At 41.1% G+C, this 21,476-nt stretch overlaps 1 protein-coding gene across 1 annotated transcript; it reads right to left on the bottom strand.

Annotated features, from left to right (window-relative positions):
* Positions 1-3,746: 3,746 nt before the first annotated feature.
* On the bottom strand, positions 3,747-21,231 carry LOC114832646 (tryptase-like; the record flags this gene model as incomplete). Its single annotated transcript, XM_029118576.2, has 3 exons — positions 3,747-4,338; positions 12,613-12,761; positions 20,946-21,231. Coding segments are annotated over 3 exons (744 nt in total), but the record flags the coding sequence as incomplete, so codon positions are not given.
* Between the last annotated feature and the right edge of the window lie 245 nt (positions 21,232-21,476).

Genomic DNA, 21,476 nt, shown 5'->3' with positions numbered 1-21,476 from the left:
AGTTAACTTTACTGCATGAAATTATAACATGGAGGCGCCGATGTGATTACTAGCACCTAAACATTTCGAAGAGTTATTTTTTACTCATACAGACAAGAATAATTACAGCGTAATTACATATTAGGCAGCTTTTAGTCACAATAATTAGTTTATAAGGTTGTTATTATTTGCCCTTATTACATGGATTGGCTGAATTCCAGTGCAGAATGCGTGTTATTTCTTGATAACCGACCGTTGCCATGAAAAAACAGTGCGATGCTATGGACGCAGCAGGATTCTAACCAGAGACGGAACAGACTATTTTCTTTAGAGGAAGCAATACAATCGTTTTAAAATCAATAAATTCCTTTTGAAATCAATATTTTGTGTCAAATTATAGATTTATTTTGTAAATAGCCATGTAATAAGCGGGATACGGTATAGCGAGGCGGTTGTTAGAGTGAATACAACCCCTTCAGGCTGATTCAAGATCCCTTCGCTTCGTCCCCCCAAAATATTGTACCGCGGAGAAGAAAAATATTTGATTTTTAAATCGAGCTTCGCACCGAGCGCACGTCAGAAACAGAGGACAGTGTGTGTGTGTGTTCATCTCTTTAGTACTGTGACTTGACTTGAAACTTATAAGGACTCGACTTGACTTGCTTAGGGTGAACCCTTGACTTGACTTGACTTGCTTGATTTATCTGAACTTAAGACTTGATTCGAGACTTGATGGTTAAGACTTGAGACTTGCTTGGTCTTGACCATGTGTGACTTGTCCCCATCTCTACCTAGAACACCATCCCAACCGTGAAGCATGGAGGTGGAAACATCATTCTTTGGGGATGCATTTTTTGGGGATGCTTTTCTTCAGGATGACTGCACCGTATTGAGGAGAGGATAGATGGGGCCATGTATCGTGAGATCTTGGCCAACAACCTCCTTCCCTTAGTAAGAGTATTGAAGATGGGTCGTGGCTGGGTCTTCCAGCATGACAATGACCCGAAACACAGCCAGAAAAACTAAGGAGTTGCTCCCTGAGAAGCATCTCAAGGTCCTGGTGAGGCCTAGCCAGACCCTTCAAATTTCAGCCCGTTACATACAGGGTAGTTTCCAAATAACTACGTAGTAACAAGAATTTAAGTACATGGTAAGAATGGGTAGTTATGTAGAAACAATGTAGGTGTTACGTGTACTTGAATGAAGAACGATACTACTCCAAAACTACTTAGTAAACAGACAGGTGATGAAAACAGCAATTTTGTAAGTAATTGTCATTCTTATTCGTGCTTATGAATTCCATAAGCACTGTATTCAGAATACAGTTCAGGTATCAAAATGTATTTCAACTTTTACTCAGAAATGTATTTTAAAATGTAGAAATACATTTAACTTTATTCAAAATACATAACTTCTATCACTGATTTCCTTACACAGCTCTCTGGTCTTGGCCATTGTGGAGAGGTCGGAGTCTGTTTGATTGAGTTTGTGGTGTTAGGGAAATTTCTGTAACCTGATAAAATATATTCTGAGTAAAGGACTGAGTCCCAATGTTTAAATGCATAGAGGAGTGTGGGAGAGGGGATCTGGGTTTTGTCCTAGGGGGCATTCTTGTTTGGCCACGAGTAGTTTTAGGGTTAATCATCTACCTATCAGTAGGTTGCTCAGATGCTTTAATTCCCCCTTAAGGGTTGTGAAAGTTAACCACATGAGGGAAGACACCATGTCCCTTGTGTCAAGCCCAGGACATGTGATAGAACACAGGGTGTGTGTTTGGTTGACATGGGACAGAGGGGCAGCATCTTACCACACCCCTTTTCCCCTCCTTATATACTGATGCATTTCCTATACTGATTTAGAGATTATTCATTGTTACTTTGTAACCTGTGTATTCTCTCCTTGCAAGAATAAAACTGTTTATTGTGCATTTGAGTTTTCCTCTGTCTTACCTACCATTTTCGTAAATAGTTTGGACTTTAGAAATTGCCATCACAGTGGACAGGTGTCTTTTATACAGGTAACGAGTTCAAACAGGTGCAGTTAATACAGGTAATGAGTGGATAACAGGAGGGCTTCTTAAAGAAAAACTAACAGGTCTGTGAGAGCCGGAATTCTTACTGGTTGGTAGGTGATCAAATACTTATGTTATGCAATAAAATGCAAATTAATTATTAAAAAAATCGTACAATGTGATTTTCTGGATTTTCTGATTCCGTCTCTCACAGCTGAAGTCTAACTATGATTAAAAATTACAGACCTCTACATGCTTTGTAAGTAGGAAAACCTGCAAAATCGGCAGTGTATCAAATACTTGTTCTCCCCACTGTATAGTGAACAGAATACCATCCCCACTGTGAAGCATTGTGGTGGCTAACTGATGTTATTTGGTGTGTGTGAGCTTTAAAGGCACGGGGAATCTTGTGAAAATGTATGGCAAGACGAATGCAGCATGTTATCAGAAAATACTGGCAGGCAATTTGCATTCTCCGGCATGAATGCTGCGCCTGGGATGCTCTTGGACTTTTCAGCATAACAATGACGCTTGCACAAGGCCATGTTGACCCTCCAGTGGTTACAGCAGAAAAAGGTGATGGTTCTGGAGTGGCCATCACAGTCTCGTGAATGTGAATCCCATAAGAAATAAAAGACATGTGCTTTTCCTGGTCACTCATGTTTTCTTTGCATACAGCGCTGGAAAAAATTAAGGGAGCACTCTAAAAAAGTTGAAAAGTAAAGTTTTGAGTGAGGAACAGAAGCGTTCTATTTGCAGTGGTCTCTTAATTTTAACTCTTCTGAAGACATCATACATACAATCTTTAGATGTTCTACACACTTTGTTACTGAAATAACCTTAATGCTGTTACATTTTTTTCCCTTTTTTCTAATTTGGCTTGATGGCTTGTAAGGTAAACCCTTGAGACATCTATGCTAGAAAGGGAGATGTTAAAAAAAAGTTACAGTTAAAACCTGTAAGACAATTAGCACATAAAATGTATGTAGCATGTACCACATACAATTTCACATAGATAGTCGTTACTTCACAAAGTTCTATCAATTTCATTGGTGGGGGGAGAGTAATATAATCAGATGGTGTTGCACTGCTCACCCTGAGTAAGAGAGTTGCGTGCATAGAGGGAGATTCCAATAAACATTTCAAGAACTGACAAACTAAACTTTTAAACAAAAAATAATATATATATTGTTCCATTTACTAATCAAATATTATGACTAAACAGAACAGTATTTACTGTAACTAGCAGTGGTCATCAGAATAGTTAAAACATGATGCAAAAAAGCATCCTGATCGACACCTTTTGACAATGGATGAAAATACTTAAAACATCTAGAATTAAAAACAACTCCATCCAACTGAATTATATAGAGTACTGTTCCGGGGGTGAAACCTCTGCCGGTGCCCCTCCCCTTGGGTGTTCCTGTTCTAGCGGTCGGGAGTCCCGCCTTGGGGGGGTACTCCAGGTATGCACTCTAGGCATCTTTATGTTTAGTTTTGTTGGTCCCCAATCAGAGGCAGCTACTCGGCATTGCCTCTAATTGGGTCTCCTATTTAAGTTGTCATTTTCTAGCCCATGGTGTGGATTATTGTTTGTGCTTAGTGCCTGGCTGTTCTCGTTGCAGCCACTCTTTTTTGTTGTTGTGTCAAGACAATTAAAAGGAATGTTTTCTCACAATCTCTCTGTGCCTCAGGTCCATGACAAGAACATACTGTAACTAGGATGGGCAAGTAATTAATAACTACTCACATTCTGTGGGAGTTGTAATACATTTATTGTATAATTTAAAAAAATTAGGCTCTTTTGCACAAATGTTCTTAATATGACCATTATTAAAATAAATATCAAAATTTCTCATTTGCATATACTATATTATAAATTATTAAAATCTGTGGTGATTTTTACACCCTAAATGCTGTGGGAGGATTCCGTAATTGTGGATTATTGTTATTATTCCAGGAATGGTGCCATTTAGATTTTAGGAAAATGTGCAATCCTAGGACAGATACTCAGGTTAGTTGGGCATGCTTGTTGCTACCTATGAAGAGAGATGAAGAGAGAGATAAAGAGGAAATATGGAGAAAAAGAAGGAGGAGAAGTGGAATGTGGTCCCCCGGGACAGTGCAGCACAGGTGACATTTAGGTCAGAGTCAGTCCCACTGGAGGAGAATGTGACGAAGCCAGGAGGGTTAGTACTAATCTGGCTGTTGATCCAGTCCTGGTATTGGGATACTCTGGCGTACACTCCTGGAAAATCTGCTTGGGCACAGCCTTGTCCGAAACTTACAACTCCAGCCTGAATCCACACCTGGCCTTGTTTGCTCACCATTGGCCCCCCGGAGTCTCCCTGTAAAGGGATAAAAGTAACATGTTTCACAAAATTAAATCAAAAGTTAATGGTCAACAACAATGTAATTACCAACAGAGTTTGTTCTGTGATTATCTGTACTTTATCTTTAAAATACACTGAACAAATACATGCACTGAAAAGTGTTCAGACCCATGACCAATTCTGTTGTTTTATTAATTTACACATTGAAATGTCCTGAAGATATTTCATTTTAAAACAATGAAACACAAAATCAATAATTGTGAGGTGACATTGGTTATCTTGGGAAATGTTTAAAGACCAATATATTGCTTAGGTATCTAACCCCCACATGAATATTTGGTACAGCCACTTTTCACTGCAATATCAGGTTTATTTTATGGAGCATGCACTGGCTTTGCACACAGTGGCCCATTCATCTTGAATTATATGCTCCAGGTTGTGCCACAGATTCTCAATGTTCCTTTGGCTTTGTGCTTTGGATCATTGTCGGACAAAATGCAGTAATTACAACAAACTTTGTAGGTCAGTTAGGAAATGTCTTGGTTTTGTCACAAAAACTGGTATAATTTAGCAGAATCTGGTTACATTGTGATCTGGGGGCATGTAGTTATGTGATTCACCAGACAGAACTTTCAATTCGGAGATAGGTGACTGAGATTCATATTATTATATTCCTTTTAATGAGATATAGCTAAATACCTATTAAATACTTGCTAGGATTTCTTTATTAAACTAAGCCAGATAGATACTCAAACTAATTAGCTGATTGTAAAATTGGGTTAGTTGACTAGCTAACTTGTGCTACTAATGTTAGCTAGCAAACCGTGTCAGCACCATAAATGAACTACTAGCTTTAGTTAAATCTTCTGCAATCATTATTTCAAATAATTTGAATGACTACAGCAATGACTTACTATCTAACACCAGCTATCTGATGTTAGCTAACTTACAAATGATGTAAAAGTCCCCAAATTATTTTCAAGAATACTGGAGATAACTGTGTAATCTAACTCAACACTTACATACACTACAGTTCCAAAGTTTGAGGACTATTGTGGACATTTACTGAGTTGATATATTGATTAATTATACCATTGTCCATCTTCTCCCGCTTATCCGGGGCCGGGTCGCGGGGGCAGCAGTCTAAGCAGGGATGCCCAGACTTCCCTCTCCCCAGACACTTCCTCTAGCTCTTCCGGGGGGACACCGAGGCGTTCCCAGGCCAGCCGGGAGACATAGTCCCTCCAGCGTGTCCTAGGTCTTCCCCGGGGTCTCCTCCCGGTGGGACGGGACCGGAACACCTTCCCAGGAAGGCGTTCCGGAGGCATCCGAAAAAGATGCCCAAGCCACCTCAGCTGACCCCTCTCGATGTGGAGGAGCAGTGGCTCTACTCTGAGCTCCTCCCGGGTGATGACCCAAAGCTCATGACCATAGGTGAGAGTAGGAACGTAGATTGACTGGTAAATCGAGAGCTTCGCCTTGCGGCTCAGCTCTTTCTTCACCACGACAGACCGATACATCGACTGCATTACTGCAGAAGCTGCACCGATCCGTCTGTCAATCTCCCGTTCCATCCTTCCCTCACTCGTGAACAAGACCCCTAGATACTTAAACTCCTCCACTTGAGGCAGGCACTCTCCACCAACCTGAAGTGGGCAAGCCACCCTTTTCCGACTGAGGACCATGGCCTCGGATTTGGAGGTACTGATTTTCATCCCCACCGCTTCACACTCGGCTGCAAACCGTCCCAGTGCATGCTGAAGGTCCTGGTTAGAAGGGGCCAACACGACAACATCATCTGCAAAGAGCAGAGACGAAATCGTGTGGTCCCCAAACCTGACACCCTCCGGCCCCTGGCTGCGCCTAGAAATTCTGTCCATAAAAATTACAAACAGAACCGGTGACAAAGGGCAGCCCTGCCGGAGTCCAACATGCACTGGGAACAAGTCTGACTTACTGCCGGCAATGCGGACCAAGCTCCTGCTTCGGTTGTATAGGGACCTGACAGCCCTTAGCAAAGGACCCAGGACCCCATATTCCCCAAGCACCCTCCACAAGATGCCGCGAGGGACACAGTCGAATGCCTTCTCCAAATCCACAAAACACATGTGGATTGGTTGGGCAAACTCCCATGAACCCTCCAACACCCCGTAGAGGGTATAGAGCTGGTCCAGTGTTCCACGGCCCGGACGAAAACCACACTGTTCCTCCTGAATCCGAGGTTCTACTATCGGCCGTATTCTCCTCTCCAGAACCCTGGCATAGACTTTCCCGGGCAGGCTGAGAAGTGTGATCCCCCTGTAGTTGGAACACACCCTCCGGTCCCCCTTCTTAAAAAGAGGGACCACCACCCCGGTCTGCCATCCCAGAGGCACTGTCCCCGACCGCCACGCGATGTTGCACAGGCGTGTCAACCAAGACAGCCCCACAACATCCAGAGACTTGAGGTACTCAGGGCGGATCTCATCCACCCCCGGTGCCTTGCCACCGAGGAGTTTCTTGACCACCTCTGTGACTTCAGCCCGGGTGATGGACGAGTTCACCTCTGAGCCCTCATCCTCTGCTTCCTCAATGGAAGACATGTCAGCGGGATTGAGAAGATCCTCGAAGTACTCCTTCCACCGCCCGACGACATCCTCAGTTGAGGTCAACAGCTGCCCACCTCTACTGTAAACAGCGTTGGTAGGGCACTGTTTCCCTCTCCTGAGGCGCCGGATGGTTTGCCAGAATCTCTTCGAGGCCAGCCGAAAGTCCTTCTCCATGGCCTCACCGAACTCCTCCCAGGCCCGAGTTTTTGCCTCCACAACCACCCGGGCTGCAGCCCGCTTGGCCTGTCGGTACCCGTCAGCTGCCTCAGGAGTCCCACAAGCCAACCAGGCCTGATAGGACTCCTTCTTCAGCTTGACGGCGTCCCTTACTACCGGTGTCCACCACCGTGTTCGGGGATTGCCGCCTCGACAGGCACCGGAGACCTTACGGCCACAGCTCCGAGCGGCCGCTTCGACAATGGCGGTGGAGAACATGGTCCACTCGGACTCAATATCTCCAACCTCCCTCGGGATCCAGTCGAAGCTCTGCCGGAGGTGGGAGTTAAAGATCTCTCTGACAGGAGACTCGGCCAGACGTTCCCAGCAGACCCTTACAGTACGCTTGGGCCTGCCGAGTCTGTCCAGCTTCCTCCCCCGCCATCGGATCCAACTCACCACCAGGTGGTGATCAGTTGACAGCTCCGCCCCTCTCTTCACCCGAGTGTCCAAGACATGTCTATACCATTGTATAGGAGAGTAAAAAAACATTTGCTACCTACTGTGTTGATAGTAAAATACTGAGTCCATGTATTTAGACAGTAGGAAAATGCAAGATGCACTAATACAGAGCTAAACTAATCAAAGGAACAAGACTAGGCTGATTGATAGCAAATAAACTTGTGCTGCTCAAAGGTCAGTAATTTTGTAAGATGTGGTCACACCTTGCCAATACAAAAGGAGGTCTTTCTGAGCTGTGCCTCAGAGACATTTCACAATTCATGGGCAGATGTAATGGTGAGGTTGTTCAGGCATGCAGTCTGGCTTCTTGTCTGGTGAATATATCTGATAGCGTCAGTACCCTGTGTAACCAGAGGCTACAAAGGGTATTAACATTTGGCAAAAGAGTCACTCTAATAGTGGCAGAATAAATTCAACCATACAACTAGTCACATTGTTTCAAGACCACAAACAATAAATGCTGTCAGAGAGAATAAAGTTGAGAATAAAGTTTCCAGCATGCAATACAAAATAATGCACCACAACATGAAATGTCATGAACCCAGTACTTCCAATTGCAACATCACTACCACATAACCAGTGATCTAAAGTTGAAATAATATTTTATATATTGCATTCAAAATTATATGAACAAGAAAACAACAAAAAGCAAGATGTAGATGAAAACAAAAACTCCTCTCACCACTACGATTATCATTTAAAACTAAGTCTATTCTCCTGTCTGGAAAAAATGAAGAGACAACTGCACCTTTTCCGGTGTTGTAGTCTGCAACACATTATCAAATGGATTCCAGGTCCATCCTTGGTACCAATAACTATTTTCATGTACGTCCTGGAATTATGGTTTCTTTTGTCTTAATACTGCTTTCTCTCATGCATCATTTAGTGAGCATGTATAATAAGCTTGATGCTTATTAATTAGGGATTAAAAGAGCTGAGCCCAGAGCTCAGTCAGATGGCTACATACAAATGGTTACACAAAAATGATATATATCTTTGCTTAGTTATAACAGAACATCGGTATACGTTATGGCACACATTTTTTTGTCACAGAATTTGTTCTAATTAGGTTTTTGAATATTGTTAGTTTGATGAAATGTCTAACATGTCTAGCAAAATATGTCTTACCATTTTGATTCGGCTTAGCAAAGTAAGAATTAATTTGTTGGGATGAATAGTAACTATATGATTAGTGACTGTTAAGTTTTGGTTTGACCCTTCAATAGATGTAATCAGATTAACCCCAGGCACTAGGGAATAAATGGGTAAAAAGCTGCAGGGAGTACTACTATATATGGGTACTACTTGTGGCTATATTTTAATTGAAACAGAAAATAATTGTGTATCAAGTTCTGTTGTTGAAATTTAAGATTTCTCTCTTAAATTGTAAGAGAGAAATACAGACCCTAGAACCTGGATTGTTTTGGTGCAAATGAAAGTTACAACAGGTGCACTGGAGGCAACAGCTAGACAACCCCCAAAAAGGGAATGGTTTTGCAGGTGGTGGGTCCACAGACAATTGCTCCATCCTTATCCTTCCTGACAGATTCTTCTCTAGTTTTGCTAGTGTCCTTGTCACGACTGGTAGCATGAAGTGGTACATTCAGGTTGCACAGGTAGTCCAGATCCTCCAGGCTGGCACATCCATACGTGCCGTCACAAGAATGTTTGCTGTGTCTCCCAGTACAGTCTCAAGAGCATGAAGGAGATACCAGGAGAAGGGCCGTTACACAAGGAGAGCTGGACAGGGCCGTAGAAGGGCATCAACCCAGCAGCAGGACCCGTATCTGTTCCTTTGTGCGAGGAGGAACAGGAGGAGCACTGCCAGAGCCCTACAAAATGACCTCCAGCGGGCTACTGGTGTGCATGTTTCTGCACAAAGTGTCAGAAACCGTCTCAGGGAAGCTTATCTGCATGCTCGTCGTCCTCATTGGGGTGTCGACCTGACTGCAGTTCGTTGTCGACTTGAGTGGGCAAATGCTCACAATCGATGGCGTCTGACACTTTGGAGAAGTGTTCTCTTCACGGATGAATCCTGGTTTTCACTGTAAAGGGCACCCACCATGGTGTGGATCGAGTGGCCCATGGTGGAGGTGGGGTTATGGTATGTACAACCCCAAGAACATCATCCCAACCGTGAAGCATGGAGGTGGAAACATCATTCTTTGGGGATGCTTTTCTGCAAAGGGGACAGGACAACTGCACCGTATTGAGGGAAGGATGGATGGGGCCATGAATCGCGAGATCTTGGCCAACAACCTCCTTCCCTCAGTAAGAGCATTGAAGATGGGTCGTGGCTGGGTCATCCAGCATGACAAAGACCCGAAACACAAAGCCAGGGCAACTAAGGAGTGGCTCCGTAAGAAGCATCTCAAGGTCCTGGAGTGGCCTAGCCAGTCTCCAGACCTGAACCCAAGAGAAAATCTTTGGAGGGAAATGAAAGTCCGTATTGCCCAGCGACAGCCTCGAAACCTGAAGGATCTGGAGAATGTCTATATGGAGGAGTGGGCCAAAATCCCTGCTGCAGTGCGTGCAAACCTGGTCAAGAACTACAGGAAACGTATGGTCTCTGTGACTGCAAACAAAGGTTTCTGTAGCAAATATTAAGTTCTGCTTTTCTGATGTATCAAATACTTATGTCATGCAATAAAATGCAAATTAATTACTTAAAAATCATACAATGTGATTTTCTGGATTTTTGTTTTAGATTCCATAACTCACAGTTGAATAGTACCTATGATAAAAATGACAGACTTCTACATGCTTTGTAATTGGGAAAACCTGCAAAATCGGTAGTGTATCAAATACTCATTCTCCCCACTGTAAATTTGTGACCGAATTCAGAAACGGGCCACATCACTACTTCTCAGGAGAGAAAGAATACAATCATGTTCTAGGACATACTGAATTCTGATTGGTCTGTTAAGTCACTGGCTTCTGTCATACCACAACTACTTGGTCAGTAAATCATTGTGACCCTGGGATTTTCAAACATGGACAACAGTGAACACGTTGATAGAGCTGTCAACCACATCACTGCCCTGCACTCTCAAACTATCTGCATTTACATTCCTGCTACTCTTTATTATGAATCATACTTCTAAACAACTTCACTTTCACTGGACTGGAAATACCTGATTTATCAAGTCCATTTGAAAAAACTTTGATTTTATTTGGTTTTATGTAGTAGGAAGTGTCTGGGGAGAGGGAAGTCTGGGCATCCCTGCTTAGACTGCTGCCCCCGCGACCCGGCCCCGGATAAGCGGAAGATGATGGTATGGTATGGTAGTATGTGTTTATTAGAGGCCAACCAGACCAGTTTAGTACAAAGCCAGAATGTCCCCTTTTGAATACTTAAATAGCTGGGAGGGGGTTAAGGCCTAATAGGTTATGAACTATGCTAAATGGGCACAAACAATGAACAGCTCTCTGGCAAGTGTGAAAATATTTCAAGTCTTTTTTCTCAGAAGTAGTTAGAGCAGATAGTTTAAATCAGTATATCTTTCCCATTACTTTATCAAAGAGTATTGTATTGTGTACCATTACAAAGCTCTGAATCTGAATTTTGCGATAGGACCCTGTTTCTGAATTCTGTCACATTTGTAACTGTCAGGGACATTTTTTAAACTGATGTATTCTTACTGATTAAAGGACTGGGTCCCCATATTTAGATAAGCAGAGGAATATGGGAAAGGGGGATCTGGTATTTGTCTAAGGGGGCATCCTTGACTGGTATCAGCAGATTATAGGGTTAATCGTAAATCTGTAATTCGTCCAGATGCTTTAAGACCTCCTCAAGGGTTGAGAAGGTTACCCAGGTGGGGGAGGACAACATTTGCCTTGTGTGAAGCCTAGGATATGTGAAAGAACAAAGGGAATGTGTTGTATGGACATAAGACAGATGGGCAACATCTTACCACACCCCTTTTTCCCCTTTAAGTACTGACGATTGTCCTGTATTACTTTGTAACCTGTGTTCTCTCTCCTTGCAAGAATAAACTGTTTATTATGCAACTGAGTTTTCCTCTGTCTTACCTACCATTTTTGTAAATTGTTTTGACTTTAGAATTTGCCATCACAGTAACACATTTATGAAGATTAAAAAGTATGATTATTACCTGTGCAGTTTTGTCAAATAGCAAAAGTTTTGAAAATACATGCAGTTGGGTTGCTGACTGAAGAAAAACCTGTCAGAGCTGTTGCCAGAGTATATAATGTAAATGTCTCTATTTCATAACTGCTAGGGTCTTGACCTGAATGCAGTTTGGCTTCATACCTGGCTCAAGTGGGCAAATGCTTGTTTTCGATAGCCACTGACATGCTGGAGAAGTATACTGAAGAAACAGAAACATTTAAATTCTTCTTCATTACTTTGTATTGCCATTTATATAGTTGTACTCATGTGTGTCTTGTCATATGCTGTCATTGGAATGTTGATTTACAGATGTTTATGTAGGATCTGAATACAGGACCAAAAACGATCCAACCGCCACAAATGTAGGTTTGAGGATTTAAACCTGAATAGGGTGTGGAAACGGGCTCTCTTGCGTTCTCCTCATCTCTGCATTCATCTAAGCTCTTGTAAAATCTAAAATCTCTGGAGAACTGCTATCTTTGACAGTTGCAAGGCAATTGCATAGTCTCTTTACCTATAAAATGTATCGGTTACATTAATTTGTTGATTCTTTGGAAATATTTATAAAATTGTGTCCAAATCCAGATCCTCTAATACTCTTCATTGATGAATAATTTTTCTATTGTACCAAGCAGATGGAAGACAGCATTATGGCATGACGCAAGGAAGCAGTTTGTTGATTTCAATGTTGTGAACAGGGCGGTGGGGTTATGTTATGGACAGTCATAAGCTATAGGTGAGAACCTGAGGCCCATTGTTGTGCCATTGTTCCGCCGCCATCACCACATTTTTCAGTACGATAATGCACAGCCCAATGTCACACATATCTGTAGATAAACCCTGGAAACTGAAAATGGCCCAGTACAAAGAATAGCAATAATTTATAACCTGGCAGGCATCCATTCCTCCAGCTAGTAGGCCAGCACAGAGCATGTTGTTGGTGATTGTATCCACTCCCGCATAGAGACAGGTACACTGCCTGTTCCCCACTACTGGGACTTCCACCTCCTGTAGGTTCCCAGGGGAGGGTAGAGGCACTGAGGAGAGACCATTAAAGACACACTTTTACCAATTGCATTGATGCAATGTACAAATACATGAAATAAGGCCAAATTCTGTTTACCAAACAAATGCATGAATTCCAGAAACATTTTGAAAATACATTTAAAAATGTATTAAAAATCAGTTATTTTTCAAAGGTTATACATTTTTACATGTAGTGTATCCGATAATGCATCAAAAATAAATATGTTATATTGTTATTTTTTCTGTATGGGTGAGATGCTTGACTAAGGGTTCCGGTGGGTGAAGTTAAGAGAAAGCTAGGTAGGTCACTACCTCATGAAGCCGGTTGTGAGAATGCCAAGTGTGCAAAGCTGTCACCAAGGCAAAAGGTGGCTACTTTGATCTAAAATATAAATGTTTAGTTACTACATGATTCCATGTTATTTCATAGTTTTGATGTCTTTACTATAGTTTTACATTGTGAAAAAAATGTGTAGGCATTATAGAATCTGAGCATTAACAATTACACTATGTACATTTAATTGGAAGTGAATGTGCTTAGATAATGAGAACAAAAGAAACATCTCTGTTTAGATTATCTCTCTGTAGGTTGCGCTTGGATAACCACAGGAATGTTTACAGTGACCATCTGGCATGGGGGGTTAACTTCTAGAAACATGATCTGTGCTAGGTAGAAACACCCTCAATGTATAGGCTAGCTGGCAACTAACATTACAGTGAGAAGATAATGGAACAGTCCCTGAATGACATCTGTGCTGCAATTTTCCAATAAACATGAGCGAACTTCTCCCTCGATTTGATACGGGTTCTACATTATTTGACCACTATACGTAACCGCCGATTTCTAACAGCGTCCACAGAATTGACTGGTACTGTACTGTGCGTGCCAAATTACACCCATTATTGGTCAGTAGTGGTCATGTTTGACATACTGTTTCAGGCTATGTATTCATCACTACTGTTGTTTGCTCCTTGGGGTTTAAGGCCGGGTGTCTCTGTAAAGCACTTTGTGACAACTGCTGTTGTAAAAAGCGCTTTATAAATACATTTTGATTGATTGATTGATTGATAAAATACATTGTACAATAGATATTAAATATAATAAAGGTTTGTGATTTGGCACTACAGCAGTAGTGTTTAAAGTGATTTTCAGAAATTATTTCTTAAATTTTTGATTTTCAGAAATTAAAATCCATCATGGCAGTGTTAATGGACCCAATATCAATCATGTTCCTTGTGAGGACATGGACCTACAGTGGATATAAAAAGTCTGCACACCCCTGTTAAAATGCCAGGTTCTTGTGATGTAAAAGAATGAGACAAAGATAAATCATGTCAGAACTTTTTCCAATGATATCTTTGAGGGGGAATAATAAAAAGCTCACAATAACCTAGTTGCATAAGTGTGCACACCCTTAAACTAATACTTTGTTGAAGCACATTTTGATTTTATTACAGCAATCAAGTCTTTTTGGGTAGGAGTCATTTAGCATGGCACATCTTGATGTGGCAATATTTGCCCACTCTTCTTTGCAAAAGCGCTCCAAATCTGTCAGATTGCGAGGACATCTCCTGTGCAAAAACAACCCTGCAAATCACCCAAAGAACACCATACCCACAGTGAAGCGTGGTGGTGGCAGCATCATGCTCAGATCACCCCACAGATGTTCAATTGTATTCATGCCTGGGCTCTAGCTGGTCCTTTCCAAAATGTTAATCTTCTCCTGGTGAAGCCATGATTTTGTGGATTTGGATGTGTGCTTTGGGTAATTTTTGTGCTGAAAGGTGAACTTCATCTTAATCTTTCTAATGGACGCCTGAATGTTTTGTGCCAAAATTGCCTGGTATTTTGGACTGTTCATAATTCCCTCCACCCTGACAAAGGTCCCGGTTCCAGCTGAAGAAAAACAGCCCCAAAGCATGATGCTGCCACCACCACGCTTCACTGTGGGTATGGTGTTCTTTGGGTGATGTGCAGGGATGTTTTTGCGCCAAACATACCTTTTGGAGCAGTTTTCTGACCAGTTTTCTTCTCATCTTTTCAGCAATTTTGGAGGGACGTCCAGTTCTTGGTATTGTCTCTGTTGTGCCATATTTTCCACTTGATAATGACCTTCTTCACTGTGTTCCATGGTATATCTAATATTTTTAAAATAATTGTGTACCCTTCTCCTGATTGATATCTTTCAACAATGACATCCCTCTGATGCTTTGGAAGCTCTCTGTGGACCATTGCTTTTGCTCTGAGATGCAACTAAGAAAATGTCAGGAAATTCCTACTAGAACAGCTGAACTATTTGTGATTAATGAGAGTCATTTTAAATGATGGCAGGTGTGTAATGACTTCTATTTAACAAGAGTTTGAATGTGATTGGTTAATTCAGAACACAGCCACATCCCCAGTTATAAGAGGATGTGCACATTTATGCAACCAGGTTATTGTAAGGTTTTATTTTTCATTTTTCCACCTTGAAGATTTCAGTTTGTTTTTCAATTTAATTGTTCACATTATAGGTCACATTAAGAGTGGAAAAAGTTCTGACATGATTTATCTTTGTCTCATTCTTTTACCTCACAAAAACCTGGCATTTTAACAGGGGTGTGTAGACTTTTTATATCCACTGTATGTACCAGTATACAGGATTGCAGGTCACATGACGTATGTATGTGAGCCTGCAAATTTGGCAACTATAAAGGATCGTTAGAGGGCCACCATGAAATGGAATCAATAATGAATTTGTCCTTTTTGGGCTATGTAATCTCAGTAGAATTTGCAATAAGGACTAAAAACACCTAAGGGACAATAATGACCCAGAACAAATACAATATGGTTTCACCAGATTTTTTGAACCTCTAATAAAAAGCTGTCATTGTCTTGGTTGCAGAAATTTGCACATCTGTCAAATTATACTTTGTGGATCTACCTTTTGCTTCGATTACAGCAGTAAGTAGGACTCCATCAACCTTGCATGCCTGGATTTTGCAATGTTATTCTACTATCTTTACAGAAGAGATAAAGCTCAGTCAAATTCAAGGAGAATTCATATGCACACATCACCTTTCATCAGTTCACAGATTTTCTTAAAGTTTGAAGTCGTGGTTCTGACCGAGCTATTGCAGGAAATGTGTCTCCCTTTATGCAAGCCATTCTTCTTGATTTATTTGTGTGCTTTGGTTCTCTATGTTCAACAGTGTGATTCTTCATGAACTTAAGCATTGGAAAGAGATTTTCCAGTGATTAAGTTTTGTGTTTTGGGGTAGCTGTGGGGGAGACTTGAGAATGACAGGTGGCTAGTGATTTAGGACCCTGTGTTGGAGAGATTATGATAAAGATCACAACTGGTGATTTTGCTTGTTGAACCTAGAAACAACATTTTCAGAATTTATATTTACTAGATTTGTTTTTGTTCAAACTAGATCTGTTAAAGACCACCAAGAAACTGGCCGTGTTTGAGCTGTGGAAAAGAGGCTAAGGTTAACAAGTTCTACCTTGATTTCATCAATTATGGTTTTGGGATACTGAATATGGCTTGAATGTTCTTTTATTGTAAGAAACATGTACAATAGTAAAATGTATTACCAATCAATGTTATTCACAAATGAAAGAAAAATAATCATTGTTGTGTCATGAAATGTAGCACATTAGCAGGTTAACATTACTTGCTCTAAGATACAATCAATTAGGTGCAGATGTCAACAGCATCTAGCTACCTGTAGCCAGTTACCTTTATTCAAGCAAGGTTAGCTTTGGTAGTGTAAAGTTCATTTTCAGTCTCGCTGTCATTGGCTCAATTCTTATGACTATTCCAAGTAGTAAGCTAATAGTATTACTGGCTTGTACACTATTAAAATGGCCAGTGGCGAAAGCCAAACACTACATGGATGCTATTTGTGGTCTTTTCAGAAAAAACTTTCATCAATTTAATACAACATTTTTATGATGTCTAGCTGCTGTTGAAATTGGACATTTACATACATTTAGGTTGAAGTCATTAAATCACATTTTTGAACTATTACACAGATTTCATGTTAACAAACTATAATTTTGGCAAGTCGATTAGTGCTTTGTGCATGACACAATTCATTTTTCCAACAATTGTTTACAGACAGATTATTTCATTTATAATTCACTATATCACAATTCCAGTGGGTCAGAAGATGACCGACACTAAGTTGTTGACTGCTGTTAAACAGCTTGGAAAATTCCAGAAAATTATGTCATGGCTGCTTCTGATATACTAATTGACATAATTTGAGTCAATTGGAGGCACTGGCGTAGCGTAGTGATGCCATGCCAGAGTGCAAGCTGTCCTTACAAATGGTATAAGAAGCGGTATATATGCATGTAAAGCCGATTCTGCCTTAGATTAACCACACAGCGTTGGTCCTATTGTGATAACCACATAAAAACACACACTATAAAATAAAAAGTAAAACTAATATTTATTATAGAGGCCAAGCACGAGCCCTCAACCCACTGCGGGCCCTGGTGTAGCTGCACCCCCTGCACCCGACAGCTACGCCAGTGATTGGAGGTGTACTCAGTGTGTCTTTGCTTGACATAATGGAAAAATCAAAGAAATCAGCCAAAACATTGTAGACCTTCACAAGTGTGTGAGGTCATCCTTGGGATCAATTTCAAAACGCCTGAATGTACCACGTTCATCTGTACAAACAATAGTTTAGATGTCTCCTAGAGATGAACGTACTTTGGTGTGAAACGTGCAAATCAATCCCAAAACAACAGCAAAGGCCCTTGTGAAGATGCTGGAGGAAACAGGTACAAAAGCATCTACAGTGGGGAGAACAAGTATTTGATACACTGCCGATTTTGCAGGTATTCCAACTTACAAAGTGTGTAGAGGTCTGTAATTTATATCATAGGTACACATCAACAGTGAGAGACGGAATCTAAGAAAAATCCAGAAAATCACATTGTATGATTTTTAAATAATTAATTTGCATTTTATTGCATGACATAAGTATTTGATCACCTACCAACCAGTAAAAATTCCGGCTCTCACAGACATGTTAGTTTTTCTTTAAGAAGCCCTCCTGTTCTCCACTCATTACCTGTATTAACTGCACCTGTCTGAACTCGTTACCTGTATAAAAGACACCTGTCCACACATTCAATCAAACAGACTCCAACCTCTCCACAATGGCCAAGACCCGAGCGCTGTGTAAGGACATCAGTGATAAAATTGTAGACCTGCACAAGGCTGGGATGGGCTACAGGACAATAGGCAAGCAGCTTGGTGAGAAGGCAACAACTGTTGGCGCAATTATTAGAAAATGGCAGAAGATCAAGATGACGTCAATCTCCCTCGGTCTGGGGCTCCATGCAAGCTCTCACCTCGTGGGGCATAAATGATCATGAGGAAGGTGAGGGATCAGCCCAGAACTACATGGCAGGACCTGGTCAATGACCTGAAGAGAGCTGGGACCACAGTCTCAAAGAAAACCATTAGTAACACACTACACCCTCATGGATAAAAATCCTGCAGCGCACGCAAGTTCCCCCTGCTCAAGCCAGCGCATGTCCAGGCCTGTCTGAAGTTTGCCAATGACCATCTGGTTGAACCAGAGGAGGAATGGGATAAGGTCATGTGGTCTGATGAGCCAAAAATAGAGCTTTTTGGTCTAAACTTCATTCGCCTTGTTTGGAGGAAGAAGAAGGATGAGTACAACCCAAAGAACACCATCCCAACCGTGAAGCATGGAGATGGAAACATCATTCTTTGGGGATGCTTTTCTGCAAAGAAGACAGGACGACTGCACCGTATTGAGGGGAGGATGGATTGGGCCATGTATCGCGAGATCTTGGCCAACAACCTCCTTCCCTCAGTAAGAGCATTGAAGATGGGTCGTGGCTGGGTCTTCCTGCATGACAAAGACCCGAAACACACAGCCAGGGCCACTAAGGAGTGGCTCTGTAAGAAGCATCTCAAGGTCCTGGAGTGGCCTAGCCAGTCTCCAAACCTGAACCCAAGAGAAAATCTTTGGAGGGAGCTGAAAGTCCGTATTGCCCAGCGACAGCCCCGAAACCTGAAGGATCTGTAGAAGGTCTGTATGGAGGAGTGGGCCAAAATCCCTGCTGCAGTGTGTGCAAACCTGGTCAAGAACTACAGGAAATGTATGATGTCTGTAATTGCAAACAAAGGTTTCTGTGCCAAATATTAAGTTCTGCTTTTCTGATGTATCAAATACTTATGTCATGCAATAAAATGCAAATTAATTACTTAAAAATCATACAATGTGATTTTCTGGATTTTTGTTTTAGATTCCGTCACTCACAGTTGAATAGTACCTATGATAAAAATGACAGGCTTTACAGGCTTTGGGAAAACCTGCAAAATCAGCAGTGTATCAAATACTTGTTCTCTTCACTGTACATCCACTGTAAAACAAGTCTTATATCAACAGAGCCTGAAAGGCCGCTCAACACAGAAGAAGCCACTGCTCCAATACTACCATAAAAAAGCCAGACTACGGTTTGCAATTGCACATGGAGAATAGGCTTGCAAGCCGGAAAAAAAACATCCCAACCGTGAAGCACGGGGGTGGCAGCATCATGTTGTGGGGGTGCTTTGCTGCAGGAGGGACTGGTGCACTTCACAAAATAGATGGCATAATGAGGACTGAAAATTGTGGATATATTGAAGCAACATCTCAACACATCAGGCAGGTTGTTAAAGCTTGGTTCGCAAATGGGTTTTACAAATGGACAATGACCCCAAGCATGCTTCCAAAGTTGTGGAAAAAACAAATTCAAGGTATTGAAATAGTTATCACAAAGCCCTGACCTCAATCATATTTGTGGAAAGAACTGAAAAAGCATGTGTGAGTAAAGAGGCCTACAAACCTAATTGAGTTACACCTGTTCTGTCTGTTCTGTCAGGAGGAATGGTCCAAAATTCCCCAAAATTATTGAGAGAATCTTGTGGAAGGCTTCCTGAAACGTTTGACACGTTAAATAATGTAAAGGCACCGTTACCAAATACTACGGAGCCCCAGAGTTAACAAGGAGGGAAATAAAATTGTAAAGCATGTGTGCATTTTCAAACTTGCATGTGCGCTTTATTAAGTTGCACATGCGCTTTACTATGTTGATCGGGTGTTTTAAGTAAGTCGTATGCACGCTTTAAGTCAGTCACACGCGTGCTGTAGTAGTCATCCATTGTAATACTTTCAGTACTTTCAATGAGTAAAACAGTTCACAATTGTAAAATAATAGCTAGATGACTACACATTCTTAACTTGTAATATGTAATGCACAAGTAGGATATTGTAGGTGCTAACTGAGCACTGAAATGCCTTTAGGCGCACAGAACTACAGTTAGTTTGGCAAGTGGGGGCATGCACTTTAGTAAAGCGCACATGCGAGTTATGAAACACATAAGCGTTTTACAGTATTTTCACCCCCCAGTCACCTCAGGGGCTCAGTAAAATACTTTGAATGTATGTAAACTTCTGACCCACTGGGAATGTGATGAAAGAAATAAAAACTGAAATAAATCATTCTCTTTACTATTTTGCTGACATTTCACATTCTTAAAATAAAGTGGTAGTCTTAACTGACCTAAAACCGGGACTTTTTACTAGGATTAAATCCCAGGAATTGTGAACAATTGAGTTTACATTTATTTGGCTAAGGTGTATGTAAACTTCAACTTCAACTCTAAATATTCAAAGTTGGCGTGATGCTAATGCCGGTTATTGTGCAACAAAATAATATAATGTTGAGACGCAATTTTATGATGAGGTTGTATGTCCCAAACTGTATATACTAAACAGTATGTACTTCACCATCACCCCTGAAGGACTTACTTGCAGTTCGTAGTATGCGACTTGAGATTCAGCCTATACGTTCACAGCTTATTTATGTGTAAACAATTAAAGCAACAGGAAACACCTGATCAGTTTGAAACACCTGTCAGCAAAATGTGCCAATACATATGCTGACAAATTTGGGGGATGGAACTCTGACAGCAGTGTTATTCTTATTTGGTAAAACCTAATTGTTGAAACAGACAGAAATAAGAAGTTACATTCTGTACTCATATTAAGCTATATATTGTATTTTCATATGCCATGAATGTACAGCAAAAGTAGCAGTTGGACTTATTTGTCCTAATACGGAAGGCACTAAGTTTATCTGTTAAATAAAAAGCATTGTTACAATGAGATCTTACCATTACTGTTGATATTTCCCCATCCGGTGACCCAGCTAACAGTTCCATTGAAGAAGGTACTGTCTGCAGCCGCCAAGCAGACTGGCTGGATGTAGTCAGTGAAGGCTACAGATGATGAGAGCTGCAGGAGACATATGTCGTTGTCATGTGTTGCAATGTTGTAGCTTGGGTGGACGATGATTTGAGCGATCGATTGGGACACCTCGTTGGGGTTAATGCTTTGCTGATACTGCCGCCCCAGGTAGACAAGCAAACCAGATGTGTTGGTGCTGAGAATGAAGTGAAGTTACTGTTATCAATTGAAAATACCTTTTCATTTTGACACAATTTAAGCTATTAAGTTAATAAAATGGCAAAAATTAGGAATGATTTTTCATTTTAGCATTTACATTAGATTTTTGAGAAACATGTTTTGGCATTTTTCTTTCAAATTGTCAAGACATTTTCCATATTCTACAATAAATAATATAATGATGTATACATTTATATATTTAATAATATACTGCATTTAGTTAATTACATTTTTAATTA

The sequence above is a fragment of the Esox lucius genome, chromosome 11, assembly GCF_011004845.1.
Source record: "Esox lucius isolate fEsoLuc1 chromosome 11, fEsoLuc1.pri, whole genome shotgun sequence".
Classification (NCBI taxonomy): domain Eukaryota; kingdom Metazoa; phylum Chordata; class Actinopteri; order Esociformes; family Esocidae; genus Esox; species Esox lucius.
Note: the sequence above shows the minus strand (reverse complement) of the source record. Positions and strands in the feature narration are given on the sequence as shown.